The 23,849-nt window shown below is 43.2% G+C and overlaps 1 protein-coding gene across 5 annotated transcripts in view; it reads right to left on the reverse strand.

The window, feature by feature from the left end:
• Positions 1-23,849, reverse strand: part of TSHZ2 (teashirt zinc finger homeobox 2) — a 330,558-nt gene that overhangs the window by 90,250 nt on the left and 216,459 nt on the right. For 3 of the 5 annotated variants that reach the window (XM_083446792.1, XM_083446794.1, XM_083446793.1), the window contains one exon: positions 17,778-20,865. In XM_083446792.1, coding sequence (XP_083302918.1) covers positions 17,786-20,865 — 3,080 coding nt within the window. In that variant the 3' untranslated portion in view covers positions 17,778-17,785. Of the gene's footprint in view, positions 1-14,607; positions 20,866-23,849 lie in introns of those variants that run through there. The other 2 variants (XR_014512718.1, XM_083446795.1) reach the window with 2 other exon arrangements.

Raw genomic sequence — 23,849 nt, forward strand, 5'->3', positions numbered from 1 at the left:
AATGATTCTGATTTGGCTTACCAGGGCATCAAAGCCAATCTCCAGTCTCCCCTCTTCCCCACACACGAGAGTCTGAAGTCTTGAACCTTCTTAAAGTGAGAGATGTCTTTAAGTGACACGGGTTACATGGGCACCAGTTCTGCTTAAAAAAGGGGGTGGCAAATCACAGAGTATAGAGCAAAGCACAAGCAGAGTCTAAAGCTGGATTTTGTTTTCCCCAAATGAAAACCAGGGCCAATTCAAAGGGCATAACAAGGAGAAGGAGGGTTTCCAATGGAGGAGAATGCATGAGGATGAGGGGGGATTCCCCCATCACCCCTAAGTCTCCTATGGAGGGTTAGTGGAAGATGAGGGGAAGTCCTTTTGCATGAGTAGATCTCATTCCATTTGCACACACCCTACAGAATTGTACCCCAAGTTTGTTCTGTGACAGCCCCTCAAACAGAGGACTGGGAACAAGAGACAGCAGACTGAGAGGTCATGCTGGTCTCTTAGTCACAGTCTTCCCCACTATGGAGAGAAGCACTATATTTCTCTTTAATTGATAGTAATTATTTCTAAATTTGCATATATACCTATAAATTAACATATGCAAATTTTATGCCATCCTAGTTAAGATTTCCATTGTGCATTTACCTATTGACACTGTGCTTAGTTGTGACTGCTTCCATAATCTTTTAAAAACAGATGTTTAATGCTGCTAATGTCATATTTTGTGAGCTACCTTGGACGAAATCTCATGGGAATGCAGCATAAGAAGAAACAGATGATGCTAATGAGAAAGAAAAGTTATTTCCCCCCCAATAATTGTTTGGCACAGGTAGGATGGAAGCAAAACAACAACAAAAAAACAACAACCACAAGCAGAAAACAAAATAAAACACAAGCAAGCATCCACATCACATCGTACTGGGCAAGTCCAGTTAGCCTCTAGAATAAGCTGCAAGTGCTTTTGTGAATCATCTACTCCAGCCTTCAGCCTTTAAAGGATTTCCTATCAGGAGGAACTGGGCTTCAGTCAACAGCAAATTCCAAACCACCATTCCCCAAGTAAGTCAAAGTACAAGATGCTTTGAGTGTGCTCTGGAATGCGGATGTTTATCATTAGCCTGTGCTAGGAAGATGGCGTTTTAAAATGGTTATGACAAATGAGACCTGCACCATGATTTTGCAGCATGGAGTGCTTCCAGCCAGCTCATGATATTTCTCCCCCAGGATGCTCCATTTCATTCCAGTTCCCCCCCTTCCTAGATTTCTTCTTTATCTCCCTGGCCAGCCAGTATTCGGTACTTGCTGAGCACAAGGCAGCCCTTATTGCTTGGACATCATCCATCAGGATTGGGAGCCAAAGACCAAAGCAACATCTTCCCCAATATCAACCACTTTCCAACCTACAGGTGAGGCCTTGTTGCTGCTACCACCACCAAGGGAAATTTGGTTGGCATTGACCCATGACAGGGTCTTTTCAGTGGTGGTTCCCCATTTGTCAAATGCATTCCCTAGAGGTCTCCATCACTATTAATTTTTATGAGGACTCCCCAATTACTGTCAAGTAAAAGTGGGTACAGGGTTGCAGCATTAATGACCTTGTCAACTGATCAGAGCCCACTGATCTGCCCCAACTCACACACATCATATTCCTGATCAAAATGGTCCCCTACCAATCTGCAATTTGTTGGGGGATATATATGTGCTTGCATTTAAAATATACTAAACCCCTCTGCTCCACTTCTATCCCCCTCCCCATAGGTCTTTCTGAAAAATGGACCACAGTAAATCATAAGAAATAATCTTATCGGCATCACACAAAAGAGAGAGAAAAATTGCACATACAGTGGTACCTCGGGTTAAGTACTTAATTCGTTCCGGAGGTCTGTTCTTAACCTGAATCTGTTCTTAACCTGAAGCACCACTTTAGATAATGGGGCCTCCTGCTGCCGCTGCGCCGCCAGATCACGATTTCTGTTCTTATCCTGAAGCAAAGTTCTTAACCTGAGGTAATATTTCTGGTTTATCGGAGTCTGTAACCTGAAGCATATGTAACCCGAGGTACCACTGTATATCTCTAATGCACTTGAAAGAAAAACATTAAAGCACATGTTTTCCTCAATTAAAACGTTGTCCAGTTAAATATATTTCATATATTTCACACTTCACTCAAGGAGCTTTTGCATTCTGTGGAATGTTACTCAATCCTGAGCATGCTGTTTGTTGGCAGAAGCAATATGGGAAATGAAAGCTCAGGAGCGAGGCGGATGTCGCAGCCCTAGTGCTTTTCAATAAGTGAGGTAACTTGGACCTTACCTTTCAACTTCCTTCATTTTGTTACATCTGCCCAGCTGCTGCAGACCATCTGGAGGTGTAGTGTTTCACTTCCTTATCCCCCAGAGTCCCCCAGCCCTCTGCCAGCAGCGTCAGGGTTCAGGCAGAAAGTAAGCAGGGAACAGAAGCGTGCAAAGCTTAGTGCCAAGAACACACCCACACATCAGAGGGAGGGCTATGACATCAGCAGGTGGCGACAACATTTGCCAAGAGAAGTTCAGCTCCGTGCTGTATCTTACAAGTGTAAAGCCATGGGGGGTGGGGGAGAGTTGTTGGGTTTGTTTTCCCAGGGGAGGCAAAAAACAAACCCGCTGGATTTATGTATCCTGGAAGCAATGTTTAGGTAACCATCCATTTTATATCTCCAGGTTTTTGTGTATTTTGCACTAAAGTCAGAAGGCGAAGACAATTTTGCAACGTGTTGTGTCTTAGAGGCGGTCTGAACTGTCCTCAGCAGTGTGCAAAGTAGGGTATAAATCTTTGTGCAGATAAATAATATGTTAAAATATTGTTAAAGTTATGTAACCACAGTGGAATTTCCAGGTTTAAACGCTCCTTTTCGGGGAACAAAATCAAAAAGGTTGGCCATGTGTAGTGTTCACTGAAGCAGAAGGTTGTGGTGTTTACTTATTTAAAAGGTTTTACTGAAAAGGATTCCAGAAGAGCTTATAGATCAGTTTAAAAGTCCCTGACTTCAGGTTTGCAGTTTAAAAGCCATAACACAAAAGGGAAAAAAGGACAGGAAGGGGAGAGGGGGGAAAACAAACTCAGGCAATTGCAGTTCTTGTAGCAACCACCTGGAATAGAAAACAGTTCAGGTAGCTTGGCCAGTGATCGAGGGTTAAGGGGAGTTGTAGTCCAACAACCCGTGAAGGGCTACAGCTTTCATTCCCCACATTAAAATGGGGGTGCCTGTGAATGATCCTGGGACTAGACCTACCTTTTTCATGTTTAGAGGAAAACCACAGTTGGTGAATGAAACGTCCATGTTCAGAAGCTGTGTACCTCTGACCATGCTGATGCCATTCAGCAGAAGAATGACAAATCAAGAACCTGCTTGTAACTTTTCCAAAGACACCTGGTTAGCTGTCTGAAAGTCTGACATTCACAGCTCCTTGTTCAAATCCAGGAGGGCTCTTGCCTATTCCAAAGGACTGCATGCCCATTTCCTAGGAGGTTGGCAGGACTCAAGGACACATATTTTTCCTGGAGTGCCGAAAGCACCAAAGTCCATCTCTTCATAGGAGTGTTTTGAGAGCCATGACCATTTCTGAATTTGTGCATAAACTTGTGCAGAGCTAAAATATTTTCATCTGCTTAAACCTGCAGCCCTCCAGATGTTGTACACCTCCAGCTACCATCATCCCCAGCCAACAGGGCCAATGGCTGGGGCTGTTGGGTGTTGGGAGTCCAACAACACACACTGGCAAAATATTCCTGAATTGTAGGGGGTTGGACTAGATGACCTCCGTGGTCCCTTCCACCTCTACAAGTCTGTGCTTCTATGGTTCTAACACATGGGAGGCCATAGAATCCCCATCCCTGGCCCAAAGAAATGAGTATGGGCTATTTTCTAATGGTTGTGGCCACCAGGTGGATGATACAATGAAATGTGTCCAGATGGTCATGGCTCCACATAATAATAATAATAATAATAATAATAATAATAATAATAATAATTTATTATTTGTACCCCGCCCATCTGGCTGGGTTTCCCCAGCCACTCTGGGCAGCTTCCACAAAGACAAAAAACACACTAAGATGTCATGCATTAAAAACTTCCCTGAAGGGCTGCCTTCAGATGTCTTCTGAATGTCAGGTAGAACCCTCTGCCTGGTTCCCTGTAGCTTTGCTTCTCGCAATGAGGGAACCGCCAGAAGGCCCTCGGCACTGGACCTCAGCGTCCGGGCAGAACGATGGGGGTGGAGACAGTCATAGCGAGGGGAGAACATTTGAGATGTACAAACCATTTATATCCCAGCCTAGATATGAAGAAAGTCCTCATAGCCCTACTGGTGACCAGTATTGGCCCAAGCACTTTCCATGCATGTGATAACTGAATGTTATGCTGCCGCGTGAAAAACCAACATAAGGAGGTGATTTTTTGCCAGCCCCTATCAAGGGTCTGATGTAAGATTAGATGACAAAAGACAAGTATGCAGTTCAAGTGTCTATTTTCTGAAGCATATGTGCATCGTAAGGCTTTATAGACAGGCTCTCGTTCTCTAGTCTGCTGTTCACAGTCTTTTTCCTCCGTTTTAAAAAAAGTGATTTATTTTACAGTGTTAGTGATTGCCAAGGGCCCTGAGAGCATCAGGGTTTCCCCAACGTGGGTCGCTGTCTGTTTCTAGACTACAGTTGCCCTCATCCCTAACCACTGGTCCTGCTACCTAGGGATGATGGGAGTTGTAGTCCAACAACAGCTGGAGACCCAAGTTTGAGAAAGATGGACAGTAATTTTCTTCTCTTAAAAAACACTTAAAAAAATAAATACATAAAGGCAGGAAGGGATTGAATTCCTAGTCATTGGCACCAAAATACTAAGAATGAGCTATCTTTGTGAGTATAAACCCTGGAAGCTGAACGATCACAAGCTAAGGAGCAAGCGTGTCGTGCATGGTGGTCATGGAGTTGTCAGGCTTGGATTGGAGACCCAGGTTCAACTCACCCCACAGCACTTTGACCCATTGACCAGTCAGTCTAACCTACTTCACAGAGTTGTTGTGACGGTAATATTGTTGGTGGTGGGTAAACATCTTTGGAGGAAAGGTGGGGTATAAGTGAAATGAATGAATGAATGAATGAATGAATGAATGAATGAATAGGGATTCTGCTTGTGTTCCATCCCTTCTCTCAGCTATGGGCAAATTCTCAGCTTAATTTCAGGGCTTACGGTAATTTGCAAATGGGCCACTGAGATATCACAAGTAGTAGGTCACTGGCAACAGGGCTTTTGTTGGTTGGTTTACTTATCAGATTTACATGGAAATGGCAAATCTGAAATTGGGCTTGTCATGTGAATGCTGCATCTATTCCACAAGAAACACCTGTCTGGAAACACAAATTGTCTATATTTAAAAATTGTTTTGGGGAAAAATATATATGGAAGAGCAGGATAAATCATTTAATTCTCTGAGTGGGTGATCTAACCTGGGTTTTTCCCAACCTCCTATGGTCAGGAAACAAGAACCCATGGACTTTCCTCTCCCTCACTGGACCATCCAGTCCAAATAGCTAAATGTCCTGTCTTCATTATACTGAGCATTTTCTGGTCCTTGTCAACAAATGACACTTTGTCATCACCCCTCAAGTCTGCACTGTCCAGTTCTGCCCTCACAATCAACCTGAAAACACACATGCTCTCCCAAAGGCGAGAGCCACACATTAAGAACCCTCCCCGCCATAGCAAGACATCCAACCAACCAAGAAGGGCCTACCTTTTAAAAAATAATATATATTTGGGTATACTTAACACACACGGTTATCTGCGCGTCCTATAGATCATTTAACAAATTGCTTTGCAATCCTTCCAGGGCGTGGTATAAATGACTGATTTAAAACCTCTGCATTGTTCAGGCTGCATTGTTCTTCATCAGGTTGAGTCATTTTTATGTGAAGTGTCAAGCTCTCCTAACAAATAACTGCTGCCAGACAAATCAAGTTCCTCATCTTAAAGCTATGGCTAAATAGTTTATAGCTTTAATCTGCTCACTGAGGTGTGCAGTCTATGACAGTAATTATAAATGCAAGGAGAAATTATAGCTGAATACTTTAACTGCATTAGGAGCCATTTGATGAACATTCATGATTGCCTGCTCATTTTCAACAATAGAGGGCACGTTAGTGTCAATGCATTAGAGATTTTCAGCACTGTTCGCCTCTTTCTTCCATTTACCACCGAATTGTCAGTTGTCTCCTATAAAGGGGGGGGGGGAGAGAGAAGCGCCATAGAATCTTTAAACTTGATGGGTTTAAAAAAAGAGAAAAAGACAAAGGAGGAAACAGAAGGAAAAAACACCCCTGTTTATCATTATGCATCACCCCCTCTTTTTCCTTTGTAGTATCCTTATTTTCAAAATTGATTCGTTTCAGAGAGCTGCCTGTTTACCTACCAAAGGCTTCAGGGGAAACAAAAACCACCACTGCTTCAAACAGTGCAGAACTTGAGCCAGGATTCAGTTCTGGAACCAACCCCCCTTTTTTTAACACTCTGGGCTGAGCTCCAGAATGTGTAGCAAGAGTGCATTGGAGCATGTGCAAAATGCTTTCCCTCTCCACCAAGTCCGAGCTCATCTTCCCACCCACCCCCAACAACATAACCCAGCAGGAATTTACAGGGACTGAGGGTCGTCTCGGTTGGAATCTCTTGCTCTGCGGCAGGCTCTAATATATTTCTTCTGCAAAAGTGAGCTCCTGGCCTCTTCTAAACTGACCATGTTGCAAATGAAAGAATGACAAAGAGCTCTGGCGAGTCAAATTAAGGACCCATCTAGGTCAGTATTCTTATTTCAACAGTGGCTGGACAGATGTTTCCAGTAGTGCTGTGCTGAAACCTCTTCTCCAATCTCTCAGAAGTTTTTCTTCTCCCACAAAAGTGTCCCCCCCCCCCGCCTTCTCTTCTCTGGTTTAGCATTCCTTGATGATTTCAGTGAATATTTTGTTCAGCTTACCCTATGTATCGTCAAGGGTGGTGTATGTGCCTGTTTTCATTCCATCTCTCTCCAGCACTCTATAGTCTCCCCTGCTACCCATGTTTCCTCATCTGAAAAAACAACAAACCCAACAACCACGAGAGGATTTAACTCATGGCATCATACTCTGGGCTTTACTTGAAGTGTCAGAAACCAGGAAGGCTGGCTACTGGTTCTCAGAAATGAACCTGCTTGCCCATTTTGTTTCCAAGGAAAGCCCTATTTAAAAAAATAAAAATAAAAATGGTTGTACTGATTTCTTCAACAGTAGAAAATACAGCCGTACCCTGGTTGCCGAACACCTTGGAACTCGTACGTTTTGGCTCCCGAATGATCAAAAAATGGAAGTGAGCTTCCTGCAGCTAAACAGAAGCCGCACTTTGATTTCCGAACATTTTGGAAGTGGAACGGACTTCCAGAACGGATTCTGTTCGACTTCCAAGGTACAACTGTTCTTCACTTTAAATAATAACAATGTTGGGACTATGGGAGGCAGCCTCCCTGGTTCTCCCCATTTCCAGGAAAGCGCAGCCAAGAATGTCACGGGGTATTCTTGACGTGTGGGCAGCTGGGGAGGCTGGAGAGGTGTTATTTGTGGAATGGAGGGTCACTGAAAACCTCTAGCCGCCTCAGCACTAAGGCAAGCACACCAGAACTCTCTCACCCAGCCCTTGAGAAATTCACCGAAAATTACTCTTTCAATACTTTTTGATTGAAATGTATTTCCTCATTCGTTCATTCATTCAGTTATAAAAGTATTTCTAGACCACCATGTCTGAAAATATTAAGGCTGTGTACAATGCGTGTATATACATACACCTGACGGCTTGGAGGAGCGCAGAGAGAAGAAAAGCCATGGTGCAGCTGTAGCTGCACAACCGGACACCTTCATCTGCCCCAGCTGCAACAAAACATGTCTCTTCCACATTGGTCTCTACAGCCACAGCAGGCGCAGTAACTCTCCAACCGCTTGACTTTAGACCTGAAGGCACGCTCCTCTATTGTCTCCCAAAACAGTGTAAAACAGGCATTAAAATCAGTGGCTTCTGCACAGACCTCTTGGCATGCTTTGTTTTGTTTTAAGTCCCAGAGATGTCTGAAAGGCAGGAGTGAAGATGATGGCCCAAATCTCTGCTGGAAAAGTGTTCCATAGTATGGGACCAATGACACTAAATGCTCAGTTCCTAGCGGAAGTCTATCAGGCCTTCCTGTGGGGAGACAAGAGAACTGGTGGAGAATGGTTGGGGGACACACACAAACAATAACTTTGTGGCCCAGCACTGGCTTCCAAAAACAGGGAACAAAGGAGCAGCTCCCCCTAGGTTTTTGCTCTGCAAAACTGGAATTCAGAGTTAAACTACTCTGGAACCTGCAAAAGGTTCCACAAAGTTTTCAAAAAGCATCCTTCCCCTCTACTAGCTGGCATTTGTCAGCCTCCATTTAATCCCTCTGAAAACGTGGTGGTGTGCATGGTTCTGTTCTCCCTCATTTCATTCTCACAACAAGTCTGTGAGGTAGGTTAAAGGTAAAGGTAAAGGACCCCTGTGGCACTGTGGGTTAAACCATAGAGCCTAGGACTTGCCAATCAGAAAGTCGGCGGTTTGAATCCCCGTGACGGGGTGAGCTCCAGTTGCTCTGTCTCGGCTCCTGCAGCTCGAAAGCACGTCAAAGTGCAAGTAGATAAATAGGTACCGCTCTGGCGGGAAGGTAAACGGCATTTCCGTGCGCTGCTCTGGTTCTCCAGAAGCGGCTTAGTCATGCTGGCCACATGATCCAGAAGCTGTACTCCGGCTCCCTCGTCCAATAAAGCGAAATGAGCGCCACAACCCCAGAGTCAGCCACGACTGGACCTAATGGTCAGGGGTCCCTTTACCTTTTTAAAGGACCCCTGACAGTTAAGTCCAGTTGCGAACGACTCTGGGGTTGCGGCACTCATCTCATTTTACTGGCCGAGGGAGCTGGCGTTTGTCTGCAGACAGTTTTTCCGGTTCATGTGGCCAGCATGACTAAGCCGCTTCTGGTGAAACCAGAGCAGCACATGGAAACGCCGTTTACCTTCCCGCCGGAGCGGTATCTATTTATCTACTTGCACTTTGACGTGCTTTCAAACTGCTAGGTTGGCAGGAGCTGGGACCGAAGAACAGGAGCTCACCCCGTTGCGGGGATTTGAACCGCCGACCTTCTGATCGGCAAGCCCTAGGCTCAGTGGTTTAGACCACAGCGCCACCCGCGTCCCGGTGAGGTTGGTTAGGGAGAGAAAAAAGCGACTGGCCCAAGGTCACCCAGTAAGCTTCGTGGTTGAGAGGCAGCTTGGAACCCTGGCATCCCAGGCCCTAGTCCAACGCTGCCTCTGAAATCTTTCCCTTGTCTAGAGAATTGCATGTTCCACAAACAGCAAAGCTATCTTTATTTGAATGTGTGCAGATGAATATCAGATTTCCAAATCTTTCCCTCCCACCCTGCAAAAACACTGTCTCCATGATACCTGATGTGTGGGAGTGTGTGCGCGCGCATAACTGCAAATTTACGTGATTTGAATAACAGGCCTTTCTGATTTATACATAGTTTTCTCACAAGGTTGAAGCAAGAATTTTTCTATTAATGTAGAATTAGAAAAATAGATATTTAAAGCTAAGAATCTGAATGCTAAAAGGAACTCATTACACCAATCTTCTTTCCGATGTTCCAGGTTTTATGGATGCGGGGAGTAACATGACAAATTTGCAGATGGTTGAAATGAAAAGGGTGAGTTTTGGTAAGATTGTCTTAAATCCTTAAATCCAAGATAATGTTCTGTTATATTGCAAAATGCAAATACCTATGGGAAGTGTGGGGGAAAAGACAAAAGGAAGAAGAATATGCAAGAGAATCACACACACATATCCCTACATCAGATATTTTTTCAATAATTAAAGGAATTTAGTAAAATCTCTATTCTACTATCTAACAAAATATCTTTCAGCACACACAGGGAAGCACTGGTTGTGTTTGTGTGGGGCAGAATTTAGGGGAAAATTGACAGTTTATATTTTGAGATCTGCAAAAGCTTTCAAACATGGGTTCAATCTGCTATTTTCATTTTCTGAACCCAAAATTTAAGGGTGTACTTTTAAAGTTTTTAAAGAACAGGTAATAGAACAGACTTTCCCAATTGTTAAAACATTTTTAAAAGTCCTTACAATTAACCTGCTATTTCTAAATATGTCAATATTCTAAAATGTTCGTATAAATATGTGAGGCTTGTTACAGGTATTTTGCTAGCATATTTAGCATCTACTTATTGCAAGAAATCTTAGTTTTGCTATGGGATAGCAATAGTGCACACTTTCTTTTTAACAAACAAGCAAGAAGTTCCGAATGACATCGGATTTGCTTCCAACTTTCAAAAAAACATCAGGATCAAACTTTGCAGGTTTTTTTCTTTAAGCACAGCTCTAAAGAGTTTAGTCAAGCTTTAGAGCTTAAAATAATAATAATAAAAAACATATAATCTATATAGTGTTAGTCAAAACAGCCCATCATTTCACCCAATTTGTGCTTTCATGCATACCAACTAAAATTACAGTTCCATATAACCATTTGTTCATACTTTTACAGCCATTTAAATATTTCCTTCTCAAGTACTAAAGCACAGACTTCAAGAAGATATAAATACAAATAGTTACCTATTTTTTAAAAATAGCTAACTAACATCTGGCTCACTGCCTATTTTCCCCACACTCATAAGTAGTGAAATTAGCAGAACTTGATAAAAAGCCTGATAAATTGTATTTAAAATTTAAAATCCAGTCTTTTCCTATGCAGTTTCTCCAGAAATGTTATTCTGTATCTCTTAATCCAAAATTTTGACAAATATAACCTCTGTATAAAGTCTGAATGTTTGTTTTAAGCACTAACTTCTGCACAAATTTAAGAGCAGAGGTGGAGGAGAGATTTGATTTGGTTCTCTTTTCAATACGGTCCTAACGGCTTTGCATTCTCCAGAACAATACCAAGTGAACCGAGATGCTGTTATCCTTTGCAATTTGCACATCCCTGGATTTTGTGATGGCATTCTCCTACCCAAAAATGCATACCAAAACGCCCATGTAAGGGGAAACGATATTGAAAACAATGCACAAAAATTCACTCTATTAAAATGCTTAATAGTGAAGATATTTATATAAGGCAAAAACTGCGGGTGAATTTTCATGAAGATATATATGCTGCTGGAAATGTGACAAAATGAAGAAGAGACAAGCTGCGACTGTCTATCCTTACTTGGGAGTAATCCATTGAATTCTGTGTGACTTAATTCTGGAGTAAACAGACAGAGGGCCAGACTGCTAGGCTTCAGTGTAAAGTGCACTTCTCAGGAATAACCATCAAACAGAAATTAATATATCTCTTAACACCTCCCACCCCCGTACCCTGAGCACATTACTCTATTTAGGATTGGTTGCAGTTGTGTTGCTTAGATGCTTAGAAGCATGTTTTGCTGGTTATTTCCCTATATTCAAGCAGTTGTCTTTTTTTTTTTGCGACAGAATCCAAATTATTTGCCAATGGGCAGGGCTTGTTTTCAACTGAAACAAATTTTCGGCACCTCTCAGGTAGGTTCTATTGCCATTATAAGAGAACAAGGGAGGTGTTCCTGGTGAATTCCGGCACCTCTTTTTCTAGAAAAATAGCTCTGCCAATGTTCATAACGTTAATAAACATAAACACTGTAAAAATAAAATAAATCAAATGAAATCTACTCTTGGGGATGGGAGAATACAAAAATATTCCCCCCCCCAATACTTTTCCATTTTTAAAAAAACTTCTTTTATTACAAAGTATGTGGAATTTCAAATTATGGACTAACAATAGGTACATACCAGTCCCTGCGAGGGAAATAACAGGCCCAGATATCATATTGCAGCAGCAGGTCTGCCAAACTGTATGTCCGGAAATCTACTATTTAAAATGAATTCAATCAGAGTGTGTTTTCATTGCTTTTTTCATTGGCTTTTTTAATGACAGTGTTTTACGGGGTAAGTGTCCAAAGGCAATGTCATTACCTTTGTACTAAGGGACCCTTGTGCAGCTGTGCGCTGTAATTTGGATATTCTCAATAGCACTAGAACTGTAATCGTTCCACTTAGCCAAATCCTGAAGTCAGTTCGTTATTAAAAATGCTACACATTTATAGCACTGGAGCATGCCGCTGCAATGGGGGAGCAGTTAGCATTGCTTCTGTTTCTCGGTGAGTTGCCAGCTTATCGCCCCTGCTCCTGTGCTCGTAATTGCAGGCAAGAAGATTCTCACACCCCTGCTGTGACTTCTGCAAGATCAACCTGTTCTTAAAAGACAGAGGAGCAGGCAGGGCCATTTTTGGCATGGTCAGTTGGCAACCCTGCAGGTCACTGCCTACACAGCATGCATCACTGGCTGTGATTCTCATGCCAAAAGCTGTGAACAGACTTATCAAGGTCAGCTTGGGGAGCTGTGTTATCCTTGCACTAAAATAGTGATACAGTCCACCATGGCAAAAAGCACTTCTCGTTATTTTGTTTTTTTGTTTTTGGTATGTATTTTTATTAAAGATTTTCTTGATTTACAGAGGTATGTGTAATGTCTCTCTCTTGTATTTTTTCCATGTAACATTTTTACAAATCAGTTTCATTGGTTGAGGCATTAGGAAGAAAAGGGGGGAAGAGGCGGAGGGGGGAAAGGTGAGTGGCGGTGGGGTCAGGTGGCGATGTTTTGCTTAATGTTGTAGGGTTTGGTGTCAGTGTCGCTTGTGCAGGTTCTCTGCTGTTCACTTGTGTTCCTATGGTGATGAGAGAGGTTGGGGTTGGCCTAGGGTGTTGTTGTTTGTTTGTGATTGGCTGTGGTGATCTTTGTTTTCATGTGTGAGTGGGGTTGGTGGGTGTTTTGGATCAGGTTAGCCATATTGATTTGTATGCTGTTGGTAGATTTTTGTCACTGTCTTGTTGGGCTGTGTATGTGATAAAGGGGAGCCATACTGGGGTGAAGGAGCCTTCTTCTGTTTGTCCCCATGTCAGTTTCAGTTTATTGGTTAATTTTTTCTAGAAGGCTGTTTCCCATACTATTTGGTACCATTGGTCCATACTTACTCCTGACAGGTCTCTCCAGTGAAGAAGCACTTCTTTAATGCTTTATTCTTTGCACCTCGTTTCCACGCGGCTGTTTAAGTACTATCACTCAGGAGCCTATTGCCCTTTCACTGTTGTAGGCCTGGGCTTATATCCACTGCCAGATTTATGTACAGTGGTACCTCGTGTTGTGTAACCTCCAGGTTATGGAATCTTCGGGTTACAGCCACGGCAAATCCGGAAGTGTATACTTCCGGGTTTCGCCGCTCACACATGCACAGACATGCTCTATTGCGCTGCACGCGTGCGCAGAAACGGTGCCTCTAGCTACGGATTTTTCAGGGTGCGCGTGGCACCCCAAAACAAATTAAATTCATAACCAGAGGTACCACTGTATAAGCTAAACAAGCTATAGCTTAGGACCCAACAATCTTGGGGGGCCCCCCAAAAAATTAAAGGAAAAAAACATCTGGATGTACATTTCCAAAATATAAGATAAAAAACAAATAAAATAAAACCTACATACAGCAGCAGTGTTTTGTGTTGTGTAGGTTCCTATGATGTAAGCAGTGGGCCCCGCCTGCTAGCCTGCTCCCTAAAATATCACTAGTTTGCTCATTTCTATATAAAGGGTGCCTACATTCTGCATGTGCAAATAGTGTTAGATACCTCTTAGGTTCACAAATTACCATATGGCATATATTCAGCACAAAAAAACAGCGACAATTTGTTGTTGACAAAGGACAGCTGGACTATATAAAGGACCCCATTACCTTCAGTAGCTTAGGGCCTCATCAAACCTAAATCCAGCCCTGCTTGTATCAGAACTCCAACACAGATCAGCGAAGCACATCGTTTCCCTCTTTGGGGCAAAGGGTTCTCCCACCAAGGATGTTTCCAGACAGGTAAATATTGTGGGACTGGTGCTCCTCGTGCAAACAAGCTTTTTTTTTGTAGCATCCATATGATGACATCAGCATCAAAATACTACCCCATATCCCCCCTGCCACCCCCGTCCCCGCTCAATTTAATCCAGATTTACTCTTTCTGGAGGAAAATCTGGTTTGTAAGAAGACTCCCTATTGCCAGCCAACCGTTTGCAGTATCTCAATGACCAATTTGCAAATTAAACACCTCAGCAATACCCCCCCACACACATTTATTCCAGCGTAAGAAGGAGCCTACTTCGTGTGCATATCTTCCTTTGCAGATATGAATTGGATTGCTCACTAAAATGAAGAGAGAGGCCCTGAACTGCAGAAGCTCCTTCTTCTCATCAGAACATGCCCGAATCTTGGGGTTGGGATGATTGCACCATAAATATCATTCAAGAGCTGTAATACATAAATATGTTGTGCTGGCTTTAACACCGTTGACGTGTTACCTCTGTAAAGTAAGTTTCACAACTAATTGCATCTACCAGTATGTAGCAAGGCAAAAACTCATTCAAAATATCCAAATATCTATATATGCTTTTGTTCCCAGACAACAGAAATTCTTTGTAGAGCACTCACCCAATCCTGCTGAATGCAAGTCCTTCAGAGTTTAGGCTGCAATCCTATACTCCTAGGATTGTGCTGTTAGAGTTGCAATCTTCAGCACACCTAAAGGTAAAGGTACCCCTGACCATTAGGTCCAGTCACGGACAACTCTATGGGCCGAGGGAGTCGGCGTTTTTCCGCAGACAGCTTCTGGGTCATGTGGCCAGCATGACTAAACCACTTCTGGTGAACCAACAGTGCATGGAAACGCCGTTTACCTTCCCGCCAGAGTGGTACCTATTAATCTACTTGCACTTTGACATGCTTTCGAGCTGCTAGGTGGGCAGGAGCAGGGACCGAGCAACGGGAGCTCACCCCGTCATGGGGATTCGAACCGCCGACCTTCTGATCAACAAGCCCTAGGCTCTGTGGTTTACACCACAGCGCCACCTGTGTCCCTTTCAGCACACCTGCTAGGAAGTAAATTCCCTTCATCTCAATGAAATGTTCCTCTGCCGCAACAGTTTATTTGGGCTATCAGATGCTCGTTACTAATTTAAAAACGTAAGATGTCAGGTTTTGGAGTTAAGCAGGCTTTATTTATTATGCATCAGACTAATAGTATATTCATAAATGCTAGATGTAAGTGTATTCTTGAATTATTTGCCCCCTGTTTCAGGATTGAAAACGAGCAGCTCGCTACAAATAGGTCTGTGTGTTTTCTCTCTCCTTCTTAAAAAGAAAAGACAACCTTGTGCTAAAAATGGTTCTGGAAACAACGGGAGCTGTGTGGCGCTTCAATTCACGCATGGCGTGGGGTTCTAACGGCAGCTCCTTGAAAGGAAGAGGGATTGCATTGCAAGCATATGAGACCACACCAGAATAAGCAGGACATGTTCAATTCAAGTCAATATGGGGCTCTATTCATTTCTCCAATATAATGTGCACTGTATTGAGCAGTGTGTGTATAATGCTATGAGCTAAGCAACATGTATCTGATTACAAAGGAAAGGACTGTGTAAACATTCAAAAGGGCAGTTAAGACTAGCCAGAATAATTAAAGAGTGAGACTTCTACATACGTTTATATGTGACAAAGGAATTTATTGTTACACAAATGAATCTATGATGCCATATGTTTATCTAGAATAATGACTACATAACCAATGTTATCTCCCCGCCTCCCCTTTTTTTCTTTTGGAATACAGGCTTTCAGTGTATTGTATAGACTTTGGTCTACTCAACCGTTGAGTGTTACCTTCTGGCTGCAGAGAATTCACGTTTTGAACAGGAAGAGGAACATAGAAGACAAATAGCCAGTGCATATGGGGTTGGGAGAGGGAGCCGGCAACTGCACCTTGGAGTCTAGGCGACCCTTACTTGCATCTAGGGTGATCAGATGCAAATAAAGGACAAGGTTCCTGAACCTTTAATAGTAAAGAAGAAGGAGGAAATTCAGCAGGTGTACAAGTTGCATGACAAATTAAACCCGTTGCCATTCTCTCCCTTACACAACCATTAAAAAAGCAGAGTCCTGTCCCCTTTTGCATCTTCCCGGGGTTCTCGGGCTCTTAATCAGCACACAGATTAGGCATGCAGGAGCTATTATAGCAAGGTAAGCTTGGACATTGACACCTAAGTAAAGCCCCTTGGGATGCTCCATAGAAGTGGGGAGAGGGGAAGTGTGATCTGCATCTCCTCTCCCTGTGCTTCCGGGTGCTGGACAGAGAAAGGGGATGGAATGCATTTCTCTCTTTAGAACAGAGGGGGCCCTCTAGATGTTGCTGGACTACAACTCTATCATCACCGCCCATTGGCTATGCATAAGCGGGAGGATGAGAGCTGGAGTCCAGCAATCCTGGAGGGCTGCAGGTTCCCCATCCTCGCTTCAGGATGACCCCAGAAGTGTGGGGAGACGAAATGCAAGTGTCTCGTTTTTTTTACCATTTTTTAATTTTAACTTCAGACATAAAAAAGCAGTATAAAACTTTATAAATAGGATAAGGAACTCCTGCTTCCCATCTCTCATGCCTCTTTGGACTATCTGGTGTGGATTTCTAGCCTACCTTGTTTTTCTGCCTGCTTAGCACCTGCTTGCTGTGGTGCAGGGACCCCCTGGACCCCCTCTTCCTCATTGAGCTCTTTCCCCAAAAAAGGCTGCTTGGATGTAGGTATATATATATATATTTTTGTAGCTTTACAAACTTTGGGAGCTCATTTGCAGAGAGTCCCTTTACAAGAGAGTATGATCCCTTGGCATCCTGGTAAGCCATAGGACCACATGAAGCTGCCTTGTGATGAATTGGACCATTGTTCCATCTAACCCCAGTACTCATGGAGACTAACAGGGATTGAACATGGTATGCACCCAAAGACTGTGCTTTGGACATCCCACCTTACATTGCTTCAGAACAAATAAGGAGGTTGTTGGAGGTCTTACAGGACAAAAGGTTATAGACTGGGATTGCTAACCTGTTGTCCCCCATATGTTGTTGGACTCCAGCTCCCATCAGTCTCAGCCGGCATGGTCAATGGTTGGGGTGATGGGAGTTGTAGTTGAGCAACATCAGGGGGGGTATCACAGGTTAGCCTCCTCTGATTTAGACAGACATAATGCACAATCAAATGGGCAGTGTAAGGAGAAGCAGCGAAAGAGGTCCTTGAAACCATAAGGAAATTATCATCAAATGTGGCAATCCATGTCTGAAACGACACTGAAAACACATGACAACGCCATCCGAGTTGCTGTGACTCCCACTCCTCTGTGCAGATTATGGGACAAAAGGGTGACACAGATGCTTAAAATATTACAAGCAAATACAATTTCAATAGAAGCCATTAGAGTGAAGTGTTCGTCATGCTTTGCTTTTCAAATGCAAGATTAATGGACTGGATAGCTAAGTGGGAACATAGTGTCAACAGCAAACGAGGTTGCCAATTTTTTTCTTGGCAGCTGTTCCTGTGCCTTTAACAGCAGCCTGGCTGAGCAAAATGCAAAAAAAGCAAAGTTTTCCCCATCATGGAAGCAGTTACACCTCTTAGATTTGTCCCATCATGCAGCAGTTACAGGCAGAGGAGCCACTGTCCAGAAAGAAATGGGCATCCTGGAAAACACAATTGTTTTAAGAAAGCAGAAAGTGCTTTGCAAGCCTTCCTTTGATAAACATAATATTTAAACTCATTTTGCAGTTAAGGCATGCATACCTTAGGAGTTATTCTTCATCCACTTCTGCTACAAACTGTGAATGGTGTTCTGGCGACTTGCTGTGTGTTTTGCTTAGATGAAGTTTTACTGCGTGTTTGCTCACAAATGTCCGAGAGCACAACTTACATTTGAACTTAGAGTCTGTGTCCTCTTCTCCAGCTATTGTTTCAGGAGACCTTTGAACTGAAATTCTGGAGATTTCTTGTTCTACCTTGGTTTGCTGCTCCACAGCCAGCTTGTTCATGTCTTTCATTTGGAAACCTAGATGGGATTCTAAATGGTTGATGTACGTTGACGGGGTTCTAAACTGAGATGCACAGTCACTGCAATAAAAGATGGGGTGCCCTTTATCCATGTTTTTCAGAAACTTTGTCCCTCCAGTTTTTCTGAGTTGGTACTTGACATTTGCCAACCAATGGCTGATCGTAGTCATGGACAGTCCAGTAAATTTGGAAATCTGCATGCGTTCTTGAGGACCCAAGTCTGACAATAAATATTTACCTTCGGAAGTTTGGAAAAGGCTGGAAGCAAACTGAGCTTGCAAAATGAGGAGATGTTGAGGATTCCAGTTGGACTGCCTTCCCTTTCTTTTGTGCAACGTGGAGACTTCTGTTGAGACATCTTCAAAACGCCGGACATCCATTTCCAGTTTCATCGATGGTATTCTGGACGAGGCAGCAGGTTTTGGCGTCGTAGCTTTGGGGAGAACTTTGACCATGTCTGCAATGTCAGACAGGGCGTGTTTCTGAGGTGGGGAAGTGCAAGATTGTGCTTGAACAGACTCTCCCTTCTTGCTTTTAGATTTGGTCAGGTCTATTGGCTGATCGCTGTTCTCGAACACATAATGCCTGGATGTAACGGTTGCAGGTTTCGTTGGCGCTGGGGTGGGAGACAGAACTGGCTTCTCCATCATGTTTAAATTAGGTTTGTGGAACATAGAGACTGCACTTGAACTGGGGCTGGTATTGGACTGAGGTCTCAAAGGCTCGTTGGCTTTGCCCAAGTGGTTATTCAGCACAGACTGCAGAGCGCTCAGAGGGTTTAGACAAGGCAGCTCAGAGGAGTGGTTAGAAGTAGTGCACCCATTGGTAAGAGCTGATGGTGCCGATTCCTTTGCATTTGTTTTGTCTTTCTCCTCCTCATCTTTTGCCTTGTCCTCTTCTTTCAAAGGACTTGGCTCTGGATTTTTAGGCTCTACACACACCTCAACTTGAGGGGGAGAGTGACCTTCATTTTGACAGGCAGGGGCTGCATCCACAACTTTGTTGCCCTCTTTAGCATGGTCCTTTTGTGCTTCCTTTTTGGTGTCTCCTTCCTTCTTCACTTGAGTGCATTGGGCCATGTTAGCTGAGATAGGAACCAGAGGCATTACTTTCCATTTTGGAGCAATAGGCCTCAGCTTATTCGTGACCGTTGGCCTAACTTGCAGCACCTGGGACCCCACTGGTAAGGAAGGCTTTGCTCCTTCTGAAAGCTGATAAGCTGCATGGATACTAGGATAGGCACTCCAGCTGGGTGCTCCGTTTTGAGCTTTATTGATGGCAGTGGTGACCGTGTTTTCCAAAGACTTCAAAATGTCTCCACCACCTTTGGAAGCATCTTCCAGGTCTTCCTCCCGAAGATACTGGTATTTTATCGTAGGGTCCAGCGGTTTCTGAAGAGCGTCTTCGTAGTCTTCATTCTTCACCGCTTTCTCGTCTTTGCTCACTTCCTCCGTTTTGCTTTGCTTCCTTTCTTTCTTCAGCTCCAAAGCAGGAGCTGCAGAATCCGTCGACGCGTTACTGGAGGGCTTCACGTGCAGACCATCGCCGCCAGCCGGCGCTTCGGAAAGCGACTGCATCTTCTCCACAGCCAGCGGATCCAAAACAAGCTGCTTTCCTTTCTTGGAGGCCGAGCTTGTGACCTTCAAGAAGTGGCCCGTCACCATCATGTGCGTGGTGAGCTGCTGCAACGTGTCGTGCGAGCTCCCGCATTCCATGCACTTGAGGATCTGTGATTTGCACGCCTCAAACTGCCACGTGTAGCTGGCTCCGTTTTGGTAGCCGTAGCGGTTGTTAGAGGACAGCTGCAGGTTTGCATTCTTCTGGGAAGAAAAGGTCTCTGCAAACGACCCCGTGGTCGAGTCTGGAGAACAAGGCCTGTTGACGTCAAACACACGTTTTTTAGCTGGAGTTACCATTTTGGAAGAAATGGTAGGCACCGGCTCCTTCAAAGGCACTTTTTGGTAGTGTTTTGTTTTTATCATGTGGACGCTTAGATCTTGAAGGGAATCGAAGGAGTCGCCGCAGAACATGCATTTCAGGACTTTCTGGGCATCTTCCTTATCCATGTCCTGAAAGGCCCTTTTGCGGGGCTTGGAGTAGCTGGCAGGCCTGTGCTTGTCTTTCTTATGGTTGTCATCTTGATAATGACCACTTTCGTTCATGTGGACAGTCAGCTCCACCAGGGTGTCGTAGGCAGCACTGCACTGCCTACACCGAAACCTACTGGCGCCGGTGAATACAGTCCCGCACATTTTGCTGCTTTGCCTGTAGAGCTGGACTGAGCTGAAAAGGTTTGGTTTGGAGACAGGCCGAGCTGGTAAGCTCTGCTGCAGGCTCTTGGTCAGTGCGTCTTGGTGCCAATCAAAGTCACTTTTGCTTGCCCCGTTCCTGTTGTCGCAGCCCCTCTTATCCGAGTTGGACAGCTTGAGTCCGAGTCCTAGACCTGTCCAGTAAGAATCTGAAAGGATGTTGGCGTATACCGCTGTCATTTTATCCATGCAGCTGTGTGCTTCGCTGGGAAGTTTGGGGTGGGCATTGGCTTTGGGGTCTTGTGGCTCTCTAGAACAAAGGCTTTTAATATCCGCCACCTGGTCACTCGCATCACTTAACAGGGATTCGTTTTCAACATCCTGATTAGAGATATGACTTACTGGAGAGTTCTGGTAGCTAAAGCCACCTTTTGGGTCAGGGCCTGCCTCATGTTCTTCATCTGTGCCAGGGTCATTGCTGCCCTGAAGACGAGCTGTCGAGTTGCTCTCGTCGTCATCCTCTTCCTCCTCTTTTACGTCTTCCTCCTCTTTCAAATCATCATCTTGGACGTAACCTGAAAAGGAACGTCGATACGTGAAACATCAGCATAAGCAAGAACACTGCACAAAATCACAACATGGGAAGTCACCCAAAAAGGTTTAATTTGGAATGGAATAATTGTATTAATTTTAATTGTATTATGATTTGGTATTGTATTAATGTGGCTCATACTGGATTATCATTAATGAAAAATTAATAAAAAATATTATAAAAAAAGAACACTGCACATTCATTTGTCTAGTTCTGGCATTTGCTTTTCCCTACTGGATTTAGGTTTAACCTTCTGCTTTATGGACTGTTAGCGCAAGGAGTGAAAAAGCTGGCAAAGCTTGTTGGTTTTTATTGGCAGATGATCATAATTCTTTGTAACTTCAAGAGATTTTGAGTTAATAATTCTCCTGTTGCAACAGTATAGCTCTAACCACCCCTTAATGGAACAGTTAGAAAATTAATATGTGAGATCATTTTAAGACCCATTAAAATGATGCCCTCAAATGGATATCAACCCGCTCCAGAAAATGACAACTGGCCCAAGGAAAAGAGGTAAAGTCTCTGATTTTCTTGTTTCTATGGGTTATGTAAAGGTAAAACAATGTTATGCCATTTGATGATCTTAATAAAACATTTCAGGATGCTCAGAAAAAATGAAACTAATGTAATTCTGGCCCCTTACTCAGGAGGAAGTCTACCTATATTTGTAGTACTAAATGTACATAACATAGAGATATATGTGACATGCATAATCTATTAATCCTTATTAAAATATGTTGAAAACCCAAATGGGTAAACTAGAATAATATTTTCTATGCCAGTGTACAGATTTTCTTATTCTCTCTTTTTAAAAACCTTGTACCGCCAATAATCTATTTTAACATCACAGCCCATAATCCAAATAAAGGGATTCTGACATTTTTATGCAGACAGCGTAAAATTTCTGATCAATTCATAGAGATAAAAATGTACAACTCCACACCACCTGCTGAATGGAGAATAATTTTGGTTACGCAAATGGCCTTGGGTACATCCAGTTGACATGGCATTTGAATAAATGACACTGCTTGTATTGTATTGAGATGGAGAAGCTTTGGAGACACATACCGAATTTGGACAGCTCAGCCATCTATTAGACATGGACATATACTGATCTACCTTATATGATGTTAGAACTAGACTAGGTTAGTTGTCTTTAGTTCCCATTTATTTCAATGGGAGCTAAGTTAAGTCATGGCTAAGTCAAATTTAAACACAAATCTATCTACTCTTACTAGCTTAAAATGCTCCAAGGCCATTCCTTTTCTCAATTTGGATTGAAGCTGCTTTAGGGAAAAGCGCATCAAAATGCAGTATTTCATAGGACATAACAGGATAGATATGGATTGTAACAAATATTTGTGTGTACACCCAAACCAACAATGAGAGCACACTGGATGCTGTGTACACAATGGGAGTGTGTACACAGCCTACCTCGCAGTGGTGTTCTAAGGCGGGGGAGGGCAGATGTCAGGCTTGTGGGATCTACTTTTTTTTGTATTTAGAACTTAGAACTGGAGCCAGGTGTGAAAGACATACAGTAAGAGTTAAATAACATAATAGCTCTGAGCAGCTGCTGCAAGAACACATAGATTAGTTTTGAGCACCAGAACCACACCAAGCTCACAGTCCTTTGACCCAAAAATCTGTTCCTGATGACCCCAAGCTTTCTTCAACAGTCTAATTTTGGGGAAAATCACCCCGAGATCTATCACTAGATCCTGTTCCAGCTTCTTCCAACCCCTGTTTAGAACAGTCTTAGTTTTAGGCAGAATTCCTTCCCCACCTTTGTTACAGCAGGCCCAACTTAAATGATACTTTAGTTCAGGGGTAACTACTCCAGCTGTTGTGGGTGACAACGGCCATGAGCCACAATTGCCATGTTCAGCGGTAAAGGGAGAGTGCCATCTTGACTACTCTTGCCTTAATGAGGCTGGAGCTGTGGCTACTACCATGATAAGGTTGCTTATGGAAATCACACTCCATGTGGTTCTTGCAGGTAGCAAGTTTCAGAACTGCACCCATAGCAAACCCCCTAACCTGTTAGCCATCAGGGGCATGTCAGAACCAGGCAAGATGGTGGCATCACATTGGCAGGAGTTTCAACTCTTCCAGTGGCCCTGTCTTCTGGATTTTGGAATTGCACCCTGAAATCTATCTTTGAGGCCATACTGATTTTACTTTTATGGGGGAAATAAAAGCCATTTCTCCCTTCAATTTGCTGTTCTCTTCCCGTCATGGTATTGCATATCCTCTTAGAGGGCCTGACTGATAGAAGTAAGTTACAACCCCTCCCCCACGACACAGACAACATTTTCTACTTAATTAGGCTTTGACATGTTTACTATAACCTTTACAGAAGAAGAACTCGTGCTGAGAGGTCCTTCCCTCTTTTGAGACTGCTTGTTTGTTGGCATCGAAATTGGGAAAGCAGCGGATTGGAAAGCACCATCAAAGTTCAACCATCAGATGGTGAAGCCCATTTGAATAATGCTTAAAAATGCCAATAACCTTTAAACAGCAACAGAAACAAAAAAGGAAGGGAAAAGAAAGAAAGAAAAAAGGCAAAAAGAGAAGTGTGCTATTTAATAACATGTATTTAAAAGCACTCACGTTTTCCTAAACCAATCATTTGTTTTGGGCATTTTCTTTAAGACAGCCAAAGCCCTTTAAAATGCAGATACTCAGGGTGCCTTAATGAATGCACGTCGCATCCTCCCTGTGATTTCCATAAGAAGGTTTCACCATATGTAAATCTTCATATAAATTGAAACGCAGGAGATTAATTCATCAAAACGCTTGATTAGCAGGAGAGATTCTGGTAGAGCAACATACATATTTTTTATTTTTTATTATTATTATTTTAAAAATCTACATATGTCAGCCACATGGTGGCAACCCTAAGTAACAAATTGAGGCCATTATACGCAATCAGTTTATTGCCCCAAAATGTATTGATCAGGCAAG

This window comes from Podarcis tiliguerta (assembly GCF_965153285.1).
Source record: "Podarcis tiliguerta genome assembly, chromosome: 6".
Taxonomy (NCBI): domain Eukaryota; kingdom Metazoa; phylum Chordata; class Lepidosauria; order Squamata; family Lacertidae; genus Podarcis; species Podarcis tiliguerta.